General features: G+C 43.5%; 1 protein-coding gene across 3 annotated transcripts in view; it reads left to right on the top strand.

The window, feature by feature from the left end:
* Positions 1 to 1512: 1512 nt before the first annotated feature.
* The window catches only part of LOC140466954 (NACHT, LRR and PYD domains-containing protein 1 homolog), a 32442-nt gene continuing 14207 nt past the window's right edge, over positions 1513 to 19747 (top strand). The window contains exons 1-6 of one of the 3 annotated variants that reach the window (XM_072562825.1): positions 1513 to 2099; positions 3945 to 4180; positions 5825 to 5888; positions 10113 to 10460; positions 13592 to 13750; positions 19555 to 19584. In XM_072562825.1, coding sequence (XP_072418926.1) covers positions 5828 to 5888; positions 10113 to 10460; positions 13592 to 13750; positions 19555 to 19584 — 598 coding nt within the window. In that variant the 5' untranslated portion in view covers positions 1513 to 2099; positions 3945 to 4180; positions 5825 to 5827. The remainder of the gene's footprint in view (positions 2100 to 3944; positions 4181 to 5824; positions 5889 to 10112; positions 10461 to 13591; positions 13751 to 19554; positions 19585 to 19747) is intronic. The other 2 variants (XM_072562826.1, XM_072562827.1) reach the window with 2 other exon arrangements.

Here is a 19747-nt window from a genome sequence, read left to right on the forward strand (position 1 = left end):
TCAGCATTTTTTGTTTTCATTCCCTAGAGTGGAATTGAGTTGATTTCTCCCATTGCAATGCATAAAACAGATTGAAATTAGAACCAACAATAGCCGGGTAAAACAAAGAACTGTGATGCTAAACATCTGAAACAAAAACAGAACTTGCTGGAGAAACTGGTAGCATTTGTGGTGAGAATTCTGAGTTAAAGATTCAGTTAAAAACTAATTTTTGTCTCCACTGATGCTGCCAGTCTCTCCAGAAATTTGTTTTGATTTCAGCAAAGAATGAAACTTGGTAAATCTTACAAACAAAGCGCTCACTGCCTATTATTTTGTGGGAACTGGTGTTGCCGACAGTCCATGTAGCCTCTTTGAGGCGTGACCGCTCCTCCACACTGTCAGAATCTGAATCGGACTCCACACTGGCCGCTGCCATCTTCGACCTCTCCCCGCACTGCTTGCGGTTGGGTTACGGTAGAAGGTAGAATAGTTGCAGTATCAGCCATGATTGAATGGCAGAGCAGACTCAGTAGGCTGAATGGCCTTATTCTCACATATATTATACACTTGCTGCTGTACCTTCCGTACCAAGAGTGAAATGCTTTCAGCATTGACTAGATTTTGCCTTGTTGAATTTTTCTGTGAATTGCTCTTCTGCAGATGACAGTTCAGCTCTTTCAGCTACTGATGTCTACACGAGTTACTCTCTTACATGCTTCTGACATCACTGGATCCATAGTGCTATCTACTCTTTGTATCGTTCAAATTTGCAACAGCGCTCACAATGTTATAACATGATGTAATGTCCCATGCTGGCAACATGTTGTATGATGAATCATACACCATGGCTCATTGTGTTGTGTGTGCTCAATGGATTCTTGGCCTGGTAGATTTAGGAATGACAGGACCTGCTTTGTCTAGTGGGATGAGAGGAAAACCACTGGGCAGGGCAAATAGAAGAGACTCTTTCCTTCAACAATATATTTTATTACATGTTGGCAATTTACAAACAAGTTACAATGGATGATAGACATGGTTCCTAAAATTACCAGGAGACTGGATCTGTCTCCTTCCAGATTCAGAGCTGTTTCCTCCTGATGTCCTCCTGATATCATCATATTTGCTAGAGCTTAATGCACTCTGCAGCATTAACCCTTTTAGAACCAAACATCTTATACAACACATGAAGACACTCATTTAATAGTAACATCAAAAAAAGTATACAATTCTAGTGAGGGTGCGGGAGCAGAAGATCCTGCACGTGTATGTGCATAAGGCATTGAAAGTGGCAGGATAAAGTGGTTCGAAATGTACACAGAGTCCTAATAGGGGCATAAATGATGAAAATGCGGGCTTGTACAGAACACCTTTCCCTTTCCAATTCTGGGCAAGTGGCCTTGCGGACCCTCCAATGGCAGCCTGACACTGGCAGGAGGGTTGCCTTGGCGTCTCTGGGGAAATGTCCCTTGGAAAGGATGTCGGCCTCGGGGCCCCATCGGGATCAAACATTCTACTGGCGAGTCTCAGTTGGATCTGCCACAACACGGAAGCTGAGTTCTCAGTATCTACCGGTACAGTTACCGACCACATTTACAACATCCGGTAGCCAAAAATACTCTCTGACAGGCGGATGAAGTTTTTGTTGTCGCAATTTCGTGGTTGCTCTGTAACTGGCCACCCCCAGTTCCGGGAACAGAATCGTCCAGGTCTACAGAAGAGGAAGAAGGCCCTTCAGCCCATCGGGTGTGCATTGGTCACAAACAATCACCTAACTACTCCAATCCTATTATCCAGCACTTTAACCAGTTGTAAGCCTTGTCATTCGGACAAGTACATTTCAATATTTTTAAATGATGTGAGGGAAACGCGATTTCTGAGAAATTGAGAATATATTAAGGCTGAAATTGTCTGAGTTAAACCGGAATTCGGAAGGGGAAGCGGTTTAGGCAATTTGGGGAAAAGGCGTTGTTACTGTTTGCGTCGATTGAACTTTGTCACTCGCTGAATGTTTATTCCGAAGTTAAACAAGTCAGTTTCACTTTCACAAGTTCACGGCGTCAACAGTAATCGGTCAAAGGAATAGTGCCAGAACAGATCGGGAACTTTTCTCCCGGGTGGTAAGACGCGTTTTTTTCTCTCTCTCTCATGTTGGGGATCAGGTACAGAATCAGAATTTACCTCCCACTTCGTGTTTTTCTTGCTCCATCGGTCGGTTTCGTTGTTGTCAGGTGACCAAATGATCATCAGAAAAGAACTGCGCAGGTTGTAAATGAGAAACAAAAATATAAATTACTGGAGCAGCTCAGCAGCATTCCTGATGAAGGGCTAATGCCCTAAACATCGACTCTCCTGCTTTTTGGATGCTGCCTGACCTGCTGTGCTTTTCCAGCACCACGCTCTTGACTCTGACCTCCAGCATCTGCAGTCCTCACTTTCTCTCCAAATGATGATAGTAGCTCACGACAACTGAATAAATGACCGATCTCGAGGAAATCGGGACCCGGGTCCTGGAAGGTTGGGGGAGTGACGGGAATTCTCCACTTCCCTCTCCTGTTGAAAACAAATCTCTAAACTGCTCAGCGAGCATTGCTTCTGTATCGGTTCTTCTTGCTGAAACAATCCAAGAGTAATCCCACTTTCATTACTCTCCTGGAATATTAGATGTTTCAAAGCAGAGAACTATAAACATTTTAGAACATAGAACATAGAAGAATACAGCGCAGTACAGGCCCTTCGGCCCTCGATGTTGCGCCGATCAAAGCCCACCTAACCTACACTAACCCACTATCCTCCATATACCTATCCAATGCCCGCTTAAATACCCATAAAGAGGGAGAGTCCACTACTGCTACTTGCAGGGCATTCCATGAACTTACGACTCGCTGAGTGAAGAACCTACCCCTAACATCAGTCCTATATCTACCCCCCCTTAATTTAAAGCTATGCCCCCTTGTAATAGCTGACTCCATACGTGGAAACAGGTTCTCACTGTCAACCCTATCTAACCCCCTAATCATCTTGTACACCTCTATCAAATCACCCCTAAACCTTCTTTTCTCCAATGAAAACAACCCCAAGTGCCTCAGCCTTTCCTCATAGGATCTTCCTACCATACCAGGCAACATCCTGGTAAACTTCCTCTGCACCCGTTCCAGTGCCTCCACATCCTTCCTATAGTATGGCGACCAAAACTGCACACAATATTCCAGATGCGGCCGCACCAGAGTCTTATACAACTGCAGCATGACCTCAGGACTCCGGAACTCAATTCCTCTACCAATAAAAGCCAGTACGCCATATGCCTTCTTCACTGCACTATTTACCTGGGTGGCAACTTTCAGAGATCTGTGTACATGGACACCAAGATCCCTCTGCTCTTCCACACTACCAAGTAGTCTACCATTAGCCCAGTAATCCATCTTTTTATTACTCTTACCAAAGTGAATCACTTCACACTTAGCTACATTGAACTCCATTTGCCACCTTTCTGCCCAGCTCTGCAGCTTCTCTATATCCCGCTGTAACCTGCCATATCCTTCCTCACTGTCTACAACTCCTCCGACTTTCGTATCATCCGCAAACTTGCTCACCCAACCTTCTAACCCTTCCTCCAGGTCATTTATAAAAATGACAAACAGCAATGGTCCCAAAACAGATCCTTGCGGAACACCGCTAGTGACGGCACTCCAAGATGAACCTTTGCCATCAACTACTACCCTCTGTCTTCTTCCAGAGAGCCAATTCCTAATCCAAACCTCCAACTCACCCTCAATGCCATATCTCTGTATTTTCTGCAGTAGCCTACCATGGGGACCTTATCAAACGCCTTACTAAAATCCATATATACCACATCTACCGCTTTCCCCTCATCTACCTCCTTAGTCACCTTCTCAAAGAATTCAATAAGGTTTGTGAGGCACCTTATTTTAGAGACATTAAAACAAATCTTCTGCTTGTTCAAGTTTGCAGGTATTTGGAGCTTTTTAAGTCACTGTCATTATGCTAAGGGAAACCAGCCTTTCGGAAACCATGGACTGTTTTTGTGTGCATGATCTAAATTATTACAAAGGACTCTCCAAGGTACTTCAAGGATCAGTGAAACAGATGACGAAACAACAAGACGTCTTATTTTAAGAAGGGTGGTCTTTAATTGGAGATCCCTGGAGTGAATCATATTGCGACGATTGATGACTAGTTGGTGAGTTTATTTTTATAATTGAAGAGAACGCAAACTGAGAGTCAAATGAAAGAGCTAAAAAGAATAGTTTTCTTTGATCCTAAAGTTGGATGCAACCAGACAGATGTGACAGAGTTGGGGGTATGCTGTACTGCAGCAAGTTGGAGTTGGCAGAGATCACTGCGATCTTAGATGTCCAAATCTGCACCATGTGCTTAGCTCACAGGCCTTCGACTCAGAATTCTTGAGCTGGAGTCTGACCTGCAAATGTTGCAGAGTATCAGTGAGTGAGGGATTTAACTGGATAATTTGTTACTAGAGACAGTTGTGTTCCTTCAATTAAGTGCACCTTTAGAGTTGGTTTATGGTCAGGGGCAGGAGGGTGTGATTGTAAGTCAGACTGGTATGGGATACATTAGTGGAGGAGGTGTAGCCATTCACTTTGATGAACAGGTGCAAGGTACTTGTTGTGTGAATAAGAACAATTTCATGTGAATGGAAACTGACTGTAGCATGATGACACAAGCACATTCAAATGAAGATGGGAGGGATAAAAGAATTATGGTATGATTGGGGATAGTGTAACTTGGGAAATTGATACTCTTTGATTTACAATCAAAATTTAGAGTTCCAAAGATTCTGTTGGCAGGATTAAAGACATCATCTCATGGCTAAAGAGGAACTTGAAGACAATGATCCAGTTGTCCTGGTCCATGTAGGAAACAATGACACTGCAAGGATGAAAAATGATATTATGCTGAGAGAGTTTGAGAAGTTAGGATTCAAATGAAGAAGCAGAACCTTAAAAAGTAATCTCTGGTTTGCCACTGAAACCACATCCCACTTAACACCGGAATAAACAGATTATAGGGTCAGATGCTTTGATGAGAGAGTGGTGTGGTAGCAAGGATTTCGCTTCATGGATCATTGGCACATAGAAAGAGGGAGCTGTTCCTTTGCGATGGGCTCCACTTGAACCAAGTTGGGATTGGAATCCTGGCAAATCTTAACAAGTAGGGCTGGAGAGTGCACTTTAAAATAATGAAGGCCAGATAGGAAGATTCAGAAAAGGACAAATTCAAAGCAGAAAGGGAAATGTTCTTTAAAGTTCTCTAGAGTTACGCACTGTTTTAAGTAAAAATAAGGAGAGTGGTTCAGGAAGTGACAAAGAGAAATGAAGTTAAAATTGTATTCGTGTATAAGGTGATGTCAGAAAAAACAGAAAAAGTCAAAGCTTAAGGCACTTTATGTAAACGTGTGAAGGATTTACAACAAATTGGACACATTAATAACAGAAATTAATTGGCTTAATCCAATAATTATTACAAAGATGTAATTGCAAAGTGATCAAGATTAGGACCGAAGTATTCCAGCGGACTTGTATGAGAGAGATTAAAAGGATGATGGAGTACTCTTGATGCTAAAGGATGAATGAAGACAGCAGAGAAAAATGATCATAATTCCAAAGAAAGGAGGGGCAGGTTGGTTGGAACTAATAAGTAGCGAGGCTGAATAATTCTTTTAACTTAAGGTGCCAGTGAAGCACCTATCACCTTTTGTTTTAATCATCAGTCACTCTGGATACACAATTTCCACAAACCATGAATAACTATTTGGAAAAATATTTAATGACTCATTTCATTCCAATGGATTTTTGGTTTTCAGGCAATGGAGAGTCCACTGTGCATCACATTGTGGTCACTTCTGTTCCTTCAGCAGTTTTTCTTAGGTAAGTGCCTTGCCTTTTTTTCAGGAGTTTCTCACGTGTAATTGACTGTCTGGTTAAATCTGGATTAGTGGTGCTGGAAGAGCACAGCAGTTCAGGCAGCATCCAACGAGCAGCGAAATCGACGTTTCGGGCAAAAGCCCTTCATCAGGAATAAAGGCAGTGAGCCTGAAGCATGGAGAGATAAGCTAGAGGAGGGTGGGGGTGGGGAGAGAGTAGCATAGAGTACAATGGGTGAGTGGGGGAGGAGATGAAGGTGATAGGTCAAGGAGGAGAGGGTGGAGTGGATAGGTGGAAAAGAAGATAGGCAGGTCGGACAAGTCCGGGCAAGTCAAAGTGACAGTTACTGAGCTGAAAGTTTAGAACTAGGGTGAGGTGGGGGAAGGGGAAATGAGGAAGCTGTTGAAGTCCACATTGCTGCCCTGGGGTTGAAGTGTTCCAAGGTGGAAGATGAGGCGTTCTTCCTCCAGGCGTCTGGTGGTGAGGGAGCGGCGGTGAAGGAGGCCCAGGACCTCCATGTCCTCGGCAGAGTGGGAGGGGGAGTTGAAATGTTGGGCCACAGGGCGGTTTGGTTGATTGGTGCGGGTGTCTCGGAGATGTTCCCTAAAGTGCTCTGCTAGGAGGCGCCCAGTCTCCCCAATGTAGAGGAGACCGCATCGGGAGCAACGGATACAATAAATGATATTGGTGGATGTACAGGTGAAACTTTGATGGATGTGGAAGACTCCTTTAGGGCCTTGGATAGAGGTGAGGGAGGAGGTGTGGGCACAGGTTTTACAGTTCCTGCGGTGGCAGGGGAAAGTGCCAGAATGGGAGGGTGGTTCGTAGGGGGGTGTGGACCTGACCAGGTAGTCACGGAGGGAATGGTCTTTGCGGAAGGCGGAAAGGGGTGGGGAGGGAAATCTATCCCTGGTGGTGGGGTCTTTTTGGAGGTGGCGGAAATGTCGGTGGATGATTTGGTTGATGCGAAGGTTTGTAGGGTGGAAGGTGAGCACCAGGGGCGTTCTGTCCTTGTTACGGTTGGAGGGGTGGGGTCTGAGGGCGGAGGTGTGGGATGTGGACGAGATGCGTTGGAGGGCATCTTTAACCACGTGGGAAGGGAAATTGTGGTCTCTAAAGAAGGAGGCCATCTGGTGTGTCCTATGGTGGAACTGGTCCTCCTGGGAGCAGATACGGCGGAGGCGGAGAAATTGGGAATATGGGATGGCATTTTTGCAAGAGGTAGGGTGGGAAGAGGTGTAATCCAGGTAGCTGTGGGAGTCGGTGGGTTTGTAAAAAATGTCGGTGTCAAGTTGGTTGTCATTAATGGAGATGGAGAGGTCCAGGAAGGGGAGCGAGGTGTCAGAGATAGTCCAGGTAAATTTAAGGTCAGGGTGGAATGTGTTGGTGAAGTTGATGAATTGCTCAACCTCCTCGCGGGAGCACAAGGTGGCGCCAATGCAGTCATCAATGTAGGGGAGGAAGAGGTGGGGAGTGGTGCCGGTGTAATTACGGAAGATCAACTGCTCTACGTAGCCAACAAAGAGACAGGCATAGCTGGGGCCCATACGTTTGCCCATGGCTACGCCTTTGGTCTGGAGGAAGTGGGAGGATTCAAAGGAGAAATTGTTAAGGGTGAGGACCAGTTCGGCCAAACGAATGAGAGTGTCGGTGGAAGGGTACTGTTGGGGACGTCTGGAGAGGAAAGAACGGAGGGCTTGGAGGCCCTGGTCATGGCGAATGGAGGTGTAGATGGATTGGATATCCATGGTGAAGATAAGGCATTGGGGGCCGGGGAAACGGAAGTCTTGGAGGAGGTAGAGGGCGTGGGTGGTGTCTCGAACGTATGTGGGGAGTTCCTGGACTAGGGAGGATAGGACAGTGTCAAGGTAGGTAGAGATGAGTTCAGTGGGGCAGGAGCATGCTGAGACAATGGGTCGGCCAGGGTGGTCAGGCTTGTGGATCTTGGGAAGGAGGTAGAACCAGGCAGTGCGGGGTTCCCGGACTATGAGGTTGGAAGCTGTGGGTGGGAGATCTCCTGAGGTGATGAGGTTCTGTATGGTCTGGGAGATGATGGTTTGGTGATGGGGGGTGGGGTCATGGTCGAGGGAGCAGGAGGAAGAGGTGTCCTCAAGTTGGCGTTTGGCTTCAGCGGTGTGGTGGGTAAAATCTGTCTGGATCATGTTTAGTTTTGGTTTTAACAAGTGATCTCTTGCTGAAACACAATGCTGCAGATCTTGTTTTAACAATAAACCAAAAGTTTACTAACAAAGGAAACAAAGATAAAAATGAAGAAACCAAATCATCTAACCGTAACACACATTCAAAGATCTTTAAATGCTTTGTAAGAGTGTAATCCCATAAATCCCAAAATGCACTTTTATAAATTGATAAGAAAATAAAACAGCTTTTGTTTTTACAATACTCATGAAATACATACATTAAAACCCCTGTATCTAAAACCATGATATGTTTAATTTGCTGTGACTTCATCTTACTGACTTGAACTGTGGATAGTTTCTTCTTGGAACTATTATCCACCTTAGTTTGAATATAACCACTTCAGGGTTTTATCCCAACATTCTGGTCTGTCATAACATTGCTCTTCATTCTATAAGGATACTGAGTTCCCTATGTCCTGTCCTTGCCTCTTGGGCTGTATATCCATTCGAGGACTTTGCAGGACTTCCTCAGTCAAAGAAAACTAAGAACAAATAGCTGCCTGTCAAAAGCTATGGTTTTTCCCTTAAGCTTAAACAAACAAGTTCCAAAAGTCTCTAACAAATGTTGAAACTCCATTATTTATGTTGGTGAGTCCAAAACAAGCCAAAATAATCAAACTTTTATTAATGTTGTACAAAAAGTTTGGCTTCAAAAACTGCTTTACTAACAAAAAAATCACTATGGCTTCAGAAATATTTGAGTTAATTAATAATTTCAGACACACAGAAAACCCACAGGCTGGTTACTCAAAACCAAAATCCCAAACGTAGAATAAATGGCATTACATATAAATGATAGAGTTTACACCACACTGATATATACAGTGAATGAGAATCTAAGGAAGACAGATATGAAATTAGTAAGCCTGTAGAGAAATTGATGTCAGTGGGAATTTGTTTTGGATCAAACTGCAATAGTCAAGCAGAAAAATAGTTAGTGCCATTTGTGATTCTTTTCTTTGAAAGGAAAGCAGTATTAATGGCACATGAACAATGGGGCTATAAGTTAAAAAGTTAAGCTCAAGCCGAGGGAAAACAATTTGGATTAAATAGCAATACATCACTTCTTTTCAGAAATCCCAACTGCTGAAAATAATAAGTTTTAAAGGACAATTACCGCTCCTGTGTGGACAAATACATTAACCTTTGTGAATAGTAAGAAAACACAAGCTATATATGTAACATTTGGGATTCAGCAGTCATACATCCTTAAAATAGGTTTGACTATTTGTAAATAATTTTAAGGTGGTTTATTACATTTATAAAGAAAACAGTTTAGATATAGTGCTTAGCTAAATAGGCAGGAAAAGTTTACAATCTGTGACAGGGGAAGGCAGTTCTCCAATACCAGTGAACAAATGGACACTTGGCACAGAACGTATTGACCTCAGGAGGGCGTGATGGAAACATTCTGCTCTCTCCAGGTGAAGTGTTGGGGTGGTTCTCCTTTCTTGGTCCATTTTCTATCTGAAGAAAACAGCAGTCTGGTGAGAACTGCCACATCATGATGACTGCAATCCATCTCTGAACCCTTCTTGATTTACTTTATTTCCAGGTGATATACCCTATTTCAAAATCATTCCTTTGAACCTTTCTAACTGCTGAAGACAGGCTTTGCATCCTTTCCAAGACTAAATACAAAGGGCCTCAGTTTAATAACCAAATGGTAGCATTTTATTCAGTAACACACTGAAGTGGCAGTCATGCACTCAAATCCTGAAATAGGATTTGAAATTGTCCATATTGACCAATTACATCCCAATCCAAATATTGTCGGTCCAGATACTACAGTTGAGTAATCATGATTTTACATTTAGGCAGGGTTGTAATGACAGATTGGAAGATAAGATTTGACTTGTGTGGGAAAGGGAGAGCTTTTACACCTTTACCTTGTAGATTGGTTCCTTTTGGGAATTTCAATAGATTGGGCAGAATCCATTACATGGAATGGATGTTCTGAATGGGGCAAACGACCACTTCTTGTTTCATCCTTATTTGTGTATTGTATGTCCAATATTTTCATTAGGTGATGGATCCTTCATCCAGATCTGCGGTGTCTTAGGTGAAGACATCTTACTGCCCTGCACCTTTACTGTTGCATCCAACTTTAGCCTGCAGCAACTTGTCATTACCTGGCAGCGGACAGTCAGTTTAATTGTGGTTCATAGCTACTACAATGAGAAAGACCATCCAGAGTATCAGAACCCAGCATTCAGAGGACGTACTGAACTATTTCCCAAAAACTTCCCCAGTGGAAATGCTTCACTCAGATTGAAAGAAGCAACCACATCAGACATGGGGAACTACACCTGCTTTGTGATTCAGGAGGATGGAAAAGGCTACATTGAAAATTTGGTGGAACTGAAATTATATGGTAAGCTTGTAGATATCTCCCAGCCGTAAATAAAAGTACATGCAAAACTTGTTGAGAGAATTGTGCCCAGGCAGGGAATAATCACCTGGAAATTGTTTCAAATCTTTCACATATTTAAATGTTTCAGGGAGATTCATGAGAATAGAGCTTGTTAGATTGTAGGACAGTTAGATCATATATTCAGTCACTTGTGTGCTGTGTAGAAGATGAACTACACATCAGTTTGAGTAAACCGTTTAACTATCAATTATCCTGCTCACTTAAATAATTTGTCTTGGGCCCCCAACTTTCTTTAGTCTGAGAATACCTTTAGGTTTGAAGTGTTCTGCCCAACTTCACCTGAAACTGCTTTTTTTTTTAGTCAGCTTATTAACAAGACTTAATGGACAGCCGGCATAAGCCTGACACTTGGAAGCTAATGAACCTAAAAGCTCAAATCTGACAGGCATAATGGAAGGTTGTCATATTCAAGAATTTCTTGATGTCCAGATCAGTTTGGATGACCTCTGCCTCTGATCCTTGTGCTCCCATTTGGGAGATAGAGGGACCTGCTTTGTCCCAGCTTCCAGGATGTTGATGCCTCCCACCCTGCATACAGAGACAGGGTGTTAGTTGAGACCCATTTCTTTTCAAAGATATTCTCTTCTGATATTGGTGGAGGAGGATAAGATGGAATTGCTAGTTATTAACATGTCCCTTGGTACAAGAAATCCCATAATCTCAGTAGAAATCCAGCAATCCCAAGCAAGAACATGAGCACAGAGCCAGTGTTGCAATCTTCCTGACCCTTTATCCCTTTTGGTGATTGAGTTTGAGGGGAAAATCAGACCCCCAATCATCCTGTTAACTCCCAGACATTTTATGCTCCAGTTAGCTGTTCAGTGAAGCTTCTGAGCTGGTGGTCACACATTTACTAATAATTAATTGAGGAAACATTAAGGATTTCATTAGATTTGTTTGATAAAGAGGAGATTCTAAGGTCTCAAGTACAATTTAAAGTCTAGCACCCACAGGGATTCAAGATTATTATATAATATAAACTGAATGGCATTACCTATACTTATGAAATATTATACTCAAATGAATGTTAGATATTTTAGGATAAAACACATTTCAGACAGACACAATGTAGCAGAAATAGCCATAGCATAAATGAATGAATAAAAATAAATCATAGCCTAATGCCACCATATGGTTAATTGAAGTATATAAATCTTACTGAAATATCATTACATTCAGATGCAAACTGTAGACCTTAAATTGGTATCTGGTACTTTTTAACAACCCTATATTCTAATAATTTAACTATTAAGTAGCGCAAAAAATTTAGTTGTTTATTTAGGCAAAAGCTGAAAACAGAAGCTAAATCGGTACTTGGGAAATATGGCACGACTGTCTGGAGTCTGGGTTTAGTGCAAGTTTTGGTCCTAGTTACTGATTATCATAATTTAATTTGTCTGGAGGCAATAAAGAAGATTTATTCATATTTAGCACTTAATTTCTGTGGAGAAGATTTTGTGGACTCCTCTAAATCACTTACAGTGCAGGCCTCTGCCTGGTAGATGCACATTAGCGTGTTATAACAAGGGCCAAAGCATGGAGTAAAGTGTGCACAGTTCTTGCATACAGCACTTGAAGTTGGACGAGGTCCAGAGAAGGAGAAAAGCACTGAACCAAAAGGCACAGGCACCAATTGATCTTCCTTTCCTCCCGTCCCGCTCTCCTGCAGCAGGCAGTGCCATGGCGTAGTGTCATGTCCTTCTCCCATTCCTTGTCCAAAACGAATGGGAATCACTAACAAGATTGCCTTGACCAGGTACTCCCTTTCTGCTGCTGACTCCAAGAAGAGTGTCAGAGCACTTAACTCCCTCTTTTAGGTGAACTCCTCAGAGAATTCTTTGAATAAATGTTGCTGTAAAGTTATTGAAGAGTTCAGTGTCTAAGAAAGTCTTACAATTTATTCAGTAGCAGCTTCTCAATTGCAGCAGCAAATTGAGGTGAAGTCAAGAGTATCCATTTAAACAGTATTTCAAATCCATAACAATACTTTGTTTACTTCCAAGTAAATTGTTGGGGTGATGGTATTAGAACAAGTCTCCTAATTGAGCACTGTAGGCATTTTTAGTATCAGTCAACCCTTTTACAAGCTTCTGAATAGCTGTTCTAAATTGTTCTTTTACTAAGATGATATTCTGCTCTAAACACAGCTGAACTGGCATTTCGGTTTAAGAACAAAGAACAAAGAACATTTACAGCCCAGGAACAGGCCCTTTAGCCCTCCAAGCCTGAGCCAATCCAAATCCACTGTCTAAACCTGTCGCCCAATTCCTAAGCATCTGTATGTCTCTGCTCCCCACCTACTCATGCATCTGTCCAGATGCACCTTAAATGAATCTACCGTGCCTGCCTTTACCACCCCTGCTGGCAACGCATTCCAGGCACCCACCACCCTCTCTGTAAAGTACTTGCCATGTATAGCCCCCTTAAACTTTTCACAACTCACCTTGAAAGTGTGACCTCTCGTTATTGAATCCCTCACCCTGGGAAAAAGCTTATCTCTATCCACCCTGTCTATACCCTTCATGACTTTGTAGACCTCAGTCAGGGCCCCCCTCAATCTCCTTTTTTCTAATGAAAACAATCCTAACCTTGTCACCCTCTCTTCATAGCTAGCACCTTCCATACCAGGCAACATCCTCATAAACCTTCTCTGCACTCCCTCCAAAGAGTCCACATCCTTTTGGCAATGTGGTGACCAGAGCTGTACACAGTATTCTAAATGTGGCCAAACTAAAGTCTCGTACAATTTTAACATGACCTGCCAGCTCTTATACTCAGTACTCCGTCCGATGAAGGCAAGCATACCATATGCCTTCTTGACCACTCTATCCACCTGTACAACCACTTTCAGGGTTGGACCTGAACTCCCAGATCTCTCTGCTCATCAACTTTTCCCAAGGCTCTTCTGTTTACAGTATAGTTTGCTCTGGTCACTGTGATCACATCAGAGGATAATTAACACCTTACCATGCTAGTTAAGATAGCTCATTTCATGGGAAGAAGAGTGAACATTGTATCTCAGCTGTTAATGGAGTGATTAAACCCTAATTTTATACTTCTAAATATCCTAGATAAACCACTGGTCATTGGAAATGACGATACCGCAGTTTTGCACAGACAAAGAGCAATTTGTACACTTGGATTCATAAGTGGAGCACTGATTGTTTTAATTGGATTTAGAGTTGGACATTCGGAAATGCAAAAGAAGAAGCAACAGATTTCCAACGAGAGTGAGTAAAGTGTTCCAAAAAATTAAACACGTGTCAAGCAATTTGCATATAGTAACTGAAGTTTGATACTTTGAAAGAACCTTCTGTGACAGTTACAAAATTTGATGTAATTTGTTTTAATATTTAAGGCTACAGTTTCTTGACACAAGTGAATTTACTCTTTTTTTTAATCCTAAGGTTGAACTTTAGAAACAATGTTAAGGTATGGACACAGACTGATACATTTATGGATTAAAAAAATGAGAATTTCCCACAGGATATAGGAAATGACTGAGTTCTATTGATGCATGTTTTGTGATATGATTGTTAACTTAATGTAAGGATTTCTTAGGCTTTTTATTGCAAGGCATAGCTTCACTGAAGAAGATTGCTTGGACCGACATTAATAAATTCTGAGGTTAGATTTTCCAAATAGGAAACAGAACTGGGACTTCAGATTTTTAAAATCTCTGTAGTCAAGAGTCAGGGATTGACTTGTCTCAAGATTCAAGGGAATTGTTATTGGGAATTCAAGGGAATTAGTATTGTTCAATTGGTAATGTAAATGGCTTCACATTCACTGAACAGTAAACTGTTGCCCAATAAACATCACAGAGTCAGTGCTCCACATATTCTTTGTAATCTCAAATTTGGGTGGAACCTGAGTGACATGGACAATAGCAAGATTTGTGGCAGAATTGGGTGGGAGGTCTAGTGAGGGCCATCTCAATGCAGGGAGAAATCTGTTGCATTGATACCGGGTAATGAGGTGAATTTCCCACTAGGCAGCAGCAAGTTATCATTTCAGCGGGATTATAGCTGCAACTTGCCTCATTAATATTCACTTCCTATCTTTCCAAATGTGCTGAACAAGCTAGACATGAAGACATCTCAGTGTGAAGTCAGAGACCATGTCTGGTGACTTCAGCCTGCTGCTTGGCTGTGAGAAACTTCCATATTGCTCAGCACCAAACAGCATCCAGAGCGCGATCTGCAGCCATGGGCTTCACGCACACCTCATCCACGGACATTGCCATCTGACATTTATGAACTCCTCGTAACCATCTTGGCATCTCTCCAATCCACTCACAGGCCACTTTGCAAGCACAGACTTGCATTGCCAGGTACAATGGCAACGAGCAATGAAATTCTGCTGCAAGGACACTTTTTTACTTAGGCATAGGCACCAGCTCACAGATTGGACTAAGCTGTGTCTTAGGGCTGCTTTCTTGTTTTCTCAGTGCCTACTCTGATTAACAGTCAGGCATCTGATCAGGTTTGACTTGTTCAGGGGGTCCATGCAGAGCAGGAAATCCCAGTCAGACCTGTGGCTCCATTGCAATCAGTTTTGTTTTTTGGGTAGGGGTTCGCTGGAAAGATATACAGGAACGTGTCACAGTCTGGGCACTTCTTGGCTGGCATCTTGTTACGTCGCCTAAGGGAGTGGCTGTGCTCGGTCTGTTGGGTCCATCCTCAGAGATAAAGGGAAAAGAGATGGAGGAGGGTGCAGCTGCTGTAGGAATAAGACAGGAACCTACTGTTCAGGATTGAGGGTTGCAGGCTTAAGGGGAAAGGGAACGATGATTATGAAGTTGGTTAATTGAGATATGGTAAATCATGGAAGTGAATGGAATCATGTGGCAGGGGTCTTGGGTTCAACCACAGACAGGAGCCCACTGGTTTCAAGAGGACAGTTAATAACCACACCAGGCATGGTCACCTCATAATGCAGGGGCTGGGGGGCTGGTACATCTATGTACAGTCCTGTAAACACTTAGGCAGAGACCTGAGGAGGTGTAAAGAGCATTTCATAGGAAGGGCTATCTGAAACAGGATCTGAATGTTCAGGATTTCTTCGACACATAGTAATAATAATGTATTACCATAGAATCCCTACAGTGTGGAAACAGGCCATTTGACCCAACAAGTCCACACCAACCCTCAACAGTATCCCACTCAGATCCATCCCCCTACTCTATAACCTTGCATTTTCCATGACTGATGCACCTAACCTACACATCTCAGCACACTATGGGCAATTTAGCAAGGCCAATTCACTTAACCTGCACATCTTTGGACTGTGGGAGGAAACCAGAGCACCTGGAGGAAACCCACGCAAACACAGGGAGATTGTGCAAATTCCATACAGACCGTCACCCAAGGCTACAATCAAACCTGGTTCCCTGGCACTATGAGGCAGCAGTGCTAACCACTGAGTTACCCTGCCATGTTACATGTATTTATGAAAATACAGTGAAATATGTATAAGGTGACATAAGTTGGTGCAATTTTAATTACATAAATTACAAAAAGAAATAAATCATACAAAGTTAGGACAAATCTCATTTTTTGTTCCATACATGCTTTATTGATTTCTTAAGTGCTACAGGATACTGTCACACTCTGCAGCCACTAAAGCTCTCCCTGAGGTCACAACGCCAAGGCGGAAGCAGCTGAAGCAGCCCCCCTCCACCAGATGTCATCTCTGCCAAAGCTGCCTCATTGCTGCTGACGTTCCAGCCACTGCCATAGCTAGGAGAATGCCCTCAACTTCCAAGAAGTGGTAGACCGTCCAAATCAATTCCCGAAGACCAAGAGATCGTTAACTCGCCCGCCATTGCAGACCTCACCAAAACACCGAAGGAAATGAGCGGACCCCAATTCATTGACGCTGGAACAGCCCCTCAAGCTGCAGCTGCTATGGCAAGTAGGAATGGACATGACCACAGTTCTCTGCAATCTCTCTCCATCACCGCAGCCAGAGAAAGAAGAAATGGATTTGATTCAAAAGTTAAACGAAGAAGAGTTAAATAAACAAAGGAAGAAGGATGCAGTCTGTTTTGTGAGAGGGAGCAGACATGTTGGGATCCTGAACACCATCAACCCTGCCCTCTCCTTCCATTGTTAGGGAAAATTGGAAGTACACAATGGGAAAGAATATGGCTGCAACCGCACTGAGACTGGGTGGGATCAGTGTCTGAGCCTGTGAGGGAGGCGCCTAGTGCATTAGCTCCTTGTATGCTGCACTCCTCCCTGCCTGGATCTCACCTAACAACCATTCACAAAATGGCCAGGCAATGAATAGGGATGTTTTAGGACGAGGGGTAATGGAATCAGCAAAGTCCATTCTTCTCTATACACTTGGTTCATCCTACCTCTGATTACTGCAGCAGACTCTCAATACAGATATTGGTCCATGGTGTATCCTGTGTAAATATGAAGTTAGTCCTTCTGTTGGCATAGTTATATTCAGGGCTAAACAGAGACTCAAAGAAACAGATGTGGTGTCAAAACAAGGAAAATGATACAAATGTGACACTTTACACACATGTGCAATGTCACCTGTGCCAGCAAAGTGCCCTGTCTCTACATCTCGGTGTAATCGCTGATTCTGCAGGAGGGGTGGAAGGACTCTGCTTGGCAGTGGAGCTCAGTGATTTGGTCAGGATGTCCTGGGGTGTTTGTGTCTGGATGGCCCAGAGATGCTTTCCCAGACTTCTCTTGCCAAGGGCAAGAGGACTCTTTTCCTAGCTTTAACTTCCAAGGGTCAAAGGGTGTGCAGGCAGGGTGGAGGTGGAGGGTCCAACCACTTCTGGAGTAATCTGGGAGGAGATTCTGAGGTGCTTGTGTGTGTGGTTCCTCCTCCAGTTGGGTGCCTCCTGGCACTGCCCTATTTCCTTTTGAGGATGGGGGCAGGTTCCCCATCCCCCTGTCATCACACCTTCAGTTTTGAGGGCCAGTGGCTGGAATCCAAGTGAGTACACCTCTCCAGCAAACTCGGAGGGTGCTGGACCTGGCTCTTCAGTGCGACTGTCCATAGAGGCAGCCAGACAATCTCCTCCATAGCTGCACTCCTAAGGCTTTTGGGCATTGATGGCTATTGTCTTCCACATGCCTTGCTGCCAATTCCGTTGCTGCTTGTGTATGTGGATGATGTCCCTGATTGTCAACACCAAAAGGTCCCCTCCTACCTGGGGCTAAGCAGGCACTTGGTCTCCTGCAGGCCTCCGAATGCCAGAGGCTTGAGCAGTTTCATCCTCAGCCAGCTGTCACAGTGAGGTGCTCACCAGCAAATGTTCCACTTTCTGTGGCTGACATTCTCACTGAGGTGTCAGTGTTTTCAGTTGAGCAGGTAGCTTCTGGCTGACCCAGCCATTTCTCCAGGGAGGTGGTGAACATTGTGCTGCAAGACAAAAGGCAGACAACATGTCGCTGCGACTGGTTAGAAATAATGAACAATGAATGAGATAGATTTCAGGGCTACTGTGAGAGGGTTTTAGAATGAAGAATGTTCTGTACTCAGTTGGCAGGAAATGACTGTTTATTTTAATTTCAAAAATATACTTTAGTCATAAACATGCAGGAGTGATCTAAGTCTTCTGCAAAAGACAGATCTCACTTTCATGGCACCTCAGGTTCTAATGTTGTGGACCTCACTACTCATATGGGCTTAGTGATGCCTGTCTGGAGACAAAAGGAGGGATTGAGTGAGCTGAAAATGGATGGCAATGCTGTTCGTGCTGGTGTGGGGTGGTGGTGGTGGGGTGGGGGGGGTGCGGGAGCGGTGGGAGGAGAGGGGGGGCAGTGGTTTAAGTTGGTGAGGTTTTCCAAGGAAATGCATAGGCAACTTAGAAACTCTGCAGAATTAGAGGCATGGGAGACTGGGCAGGAATGACAGTAAATGAGGAAAATGAGGCATACAGTTATGAGAGTATTACAGCTTGAGCCTTGGTGGAAGATGGGTACAACAGGAGAGAGAGTCATTATGAAGTATCGAGGTGTGACATTTACTTTAGCAGAGCAGAGAAGATCATTGACTTTGCGTTACTGCAGGCTGTTCATCTGCACTGTCAAGACTGCACTGACCAAGGTGGCAACCTCAGACCAGGGTGCCAAGGTCTGGTGTTGTGACTCCCCCTACTCGTCTTCAGGAAGAGGATGCCCCTAACTTTGCACCATTCATCCACCAGGACTTCTAGGTGTTTCTCAAAGAATTGCAGCAGCATCTGCCCTTCTCCAGCATGTTCAAATTCTATCCATAACAGAGAAGGGCAGCATGAGAATGCTAGCCCTCACTCAGGTGCACATTGGCCTTTCTAACATGGCACCATCACCAGGGATGCCCTAGCCCTTTGGCAAACATATAGTCAATGCCGAGTTGTTCCACAAATGGCCTCTTGTAAGATAGGGCCAGAATCAATGTGACAGGTGCCATATAGGTGGGGTGAATCATTGATAAAACAAGTTTGGCAAGATCAGGCAAGAAATCTCACTAGGCCACATGGTGAAAAACCCTCTTTAAAAAAACTCGACGCAACTTACAATCAGCCAAAAAAAAAGTGAGATTCAGTTTGATTGAGTGTGATTTATGGACAGGGTTATCGAATTGTTGTCATTACATTGAATTCTGTGCAGGATTGAACTTCACATATACAGGAGTGGCCTGAAGGTTTAGCCCTCCCCCAGTGACTGAGAGTTCACAGACAGGCAAGTGTCACTGCTGGCCAACATGGTGTTTTCCCAATGCCATCCCATCTTCTATAGTGGAGGTCTCTTTCAGGCCGTGCAGCTGCAAGAATCAATCTGTTGTTTCGAATTGGAAAGCAAATCTATCCTATCAATTGGCCACCACTGGGAAAATCACAGCTGGGCAAATGGCCCCCCAAGAGTGCTGGCTTGTTGGGGCCCTTTTGGCCCCAACTGTGGAGTCCCTATGCCCATATAGAAAACCCGCCCAGTAACTTGGTGAATCTAACAAATATTGACAGTAAATGATATCGCCCTTAAGAAGCAGACATTAACTCAAGCTTAATTTTCTTTTCTAGATGTGCCTTTACTGGAAAAGACTGTAGAAGGTAATGAACTGAGTTCTCTTTTGTGTTCTCATTAGGTTCTAACATATATGATGGCACTACAGCCAACTACAAAGTAAATCTGGTATTCTTGTTAACTATTTGAAGCATTTCTACCAAAAAACCAACGTAATCTTCAGAGGATTGTGATAACATTTGTTTTAGT

Source organism: Chiloscyllium punctatum, chromosome 44 (assembly GCF_047496795.1).
Source record: "Chiloscyllium punctatum isolate Juve2018m chromosome 44, sChiPun1.3, whole genome shotgun sequence".
NCBI classification, from domain to species: Eukaryota; Metazoa; Chordata; class Chondrichthyes; order Orectolobiformes; family Hemiscylliidae; genus Chiloscyllium; species Chiloscyllium punctatum.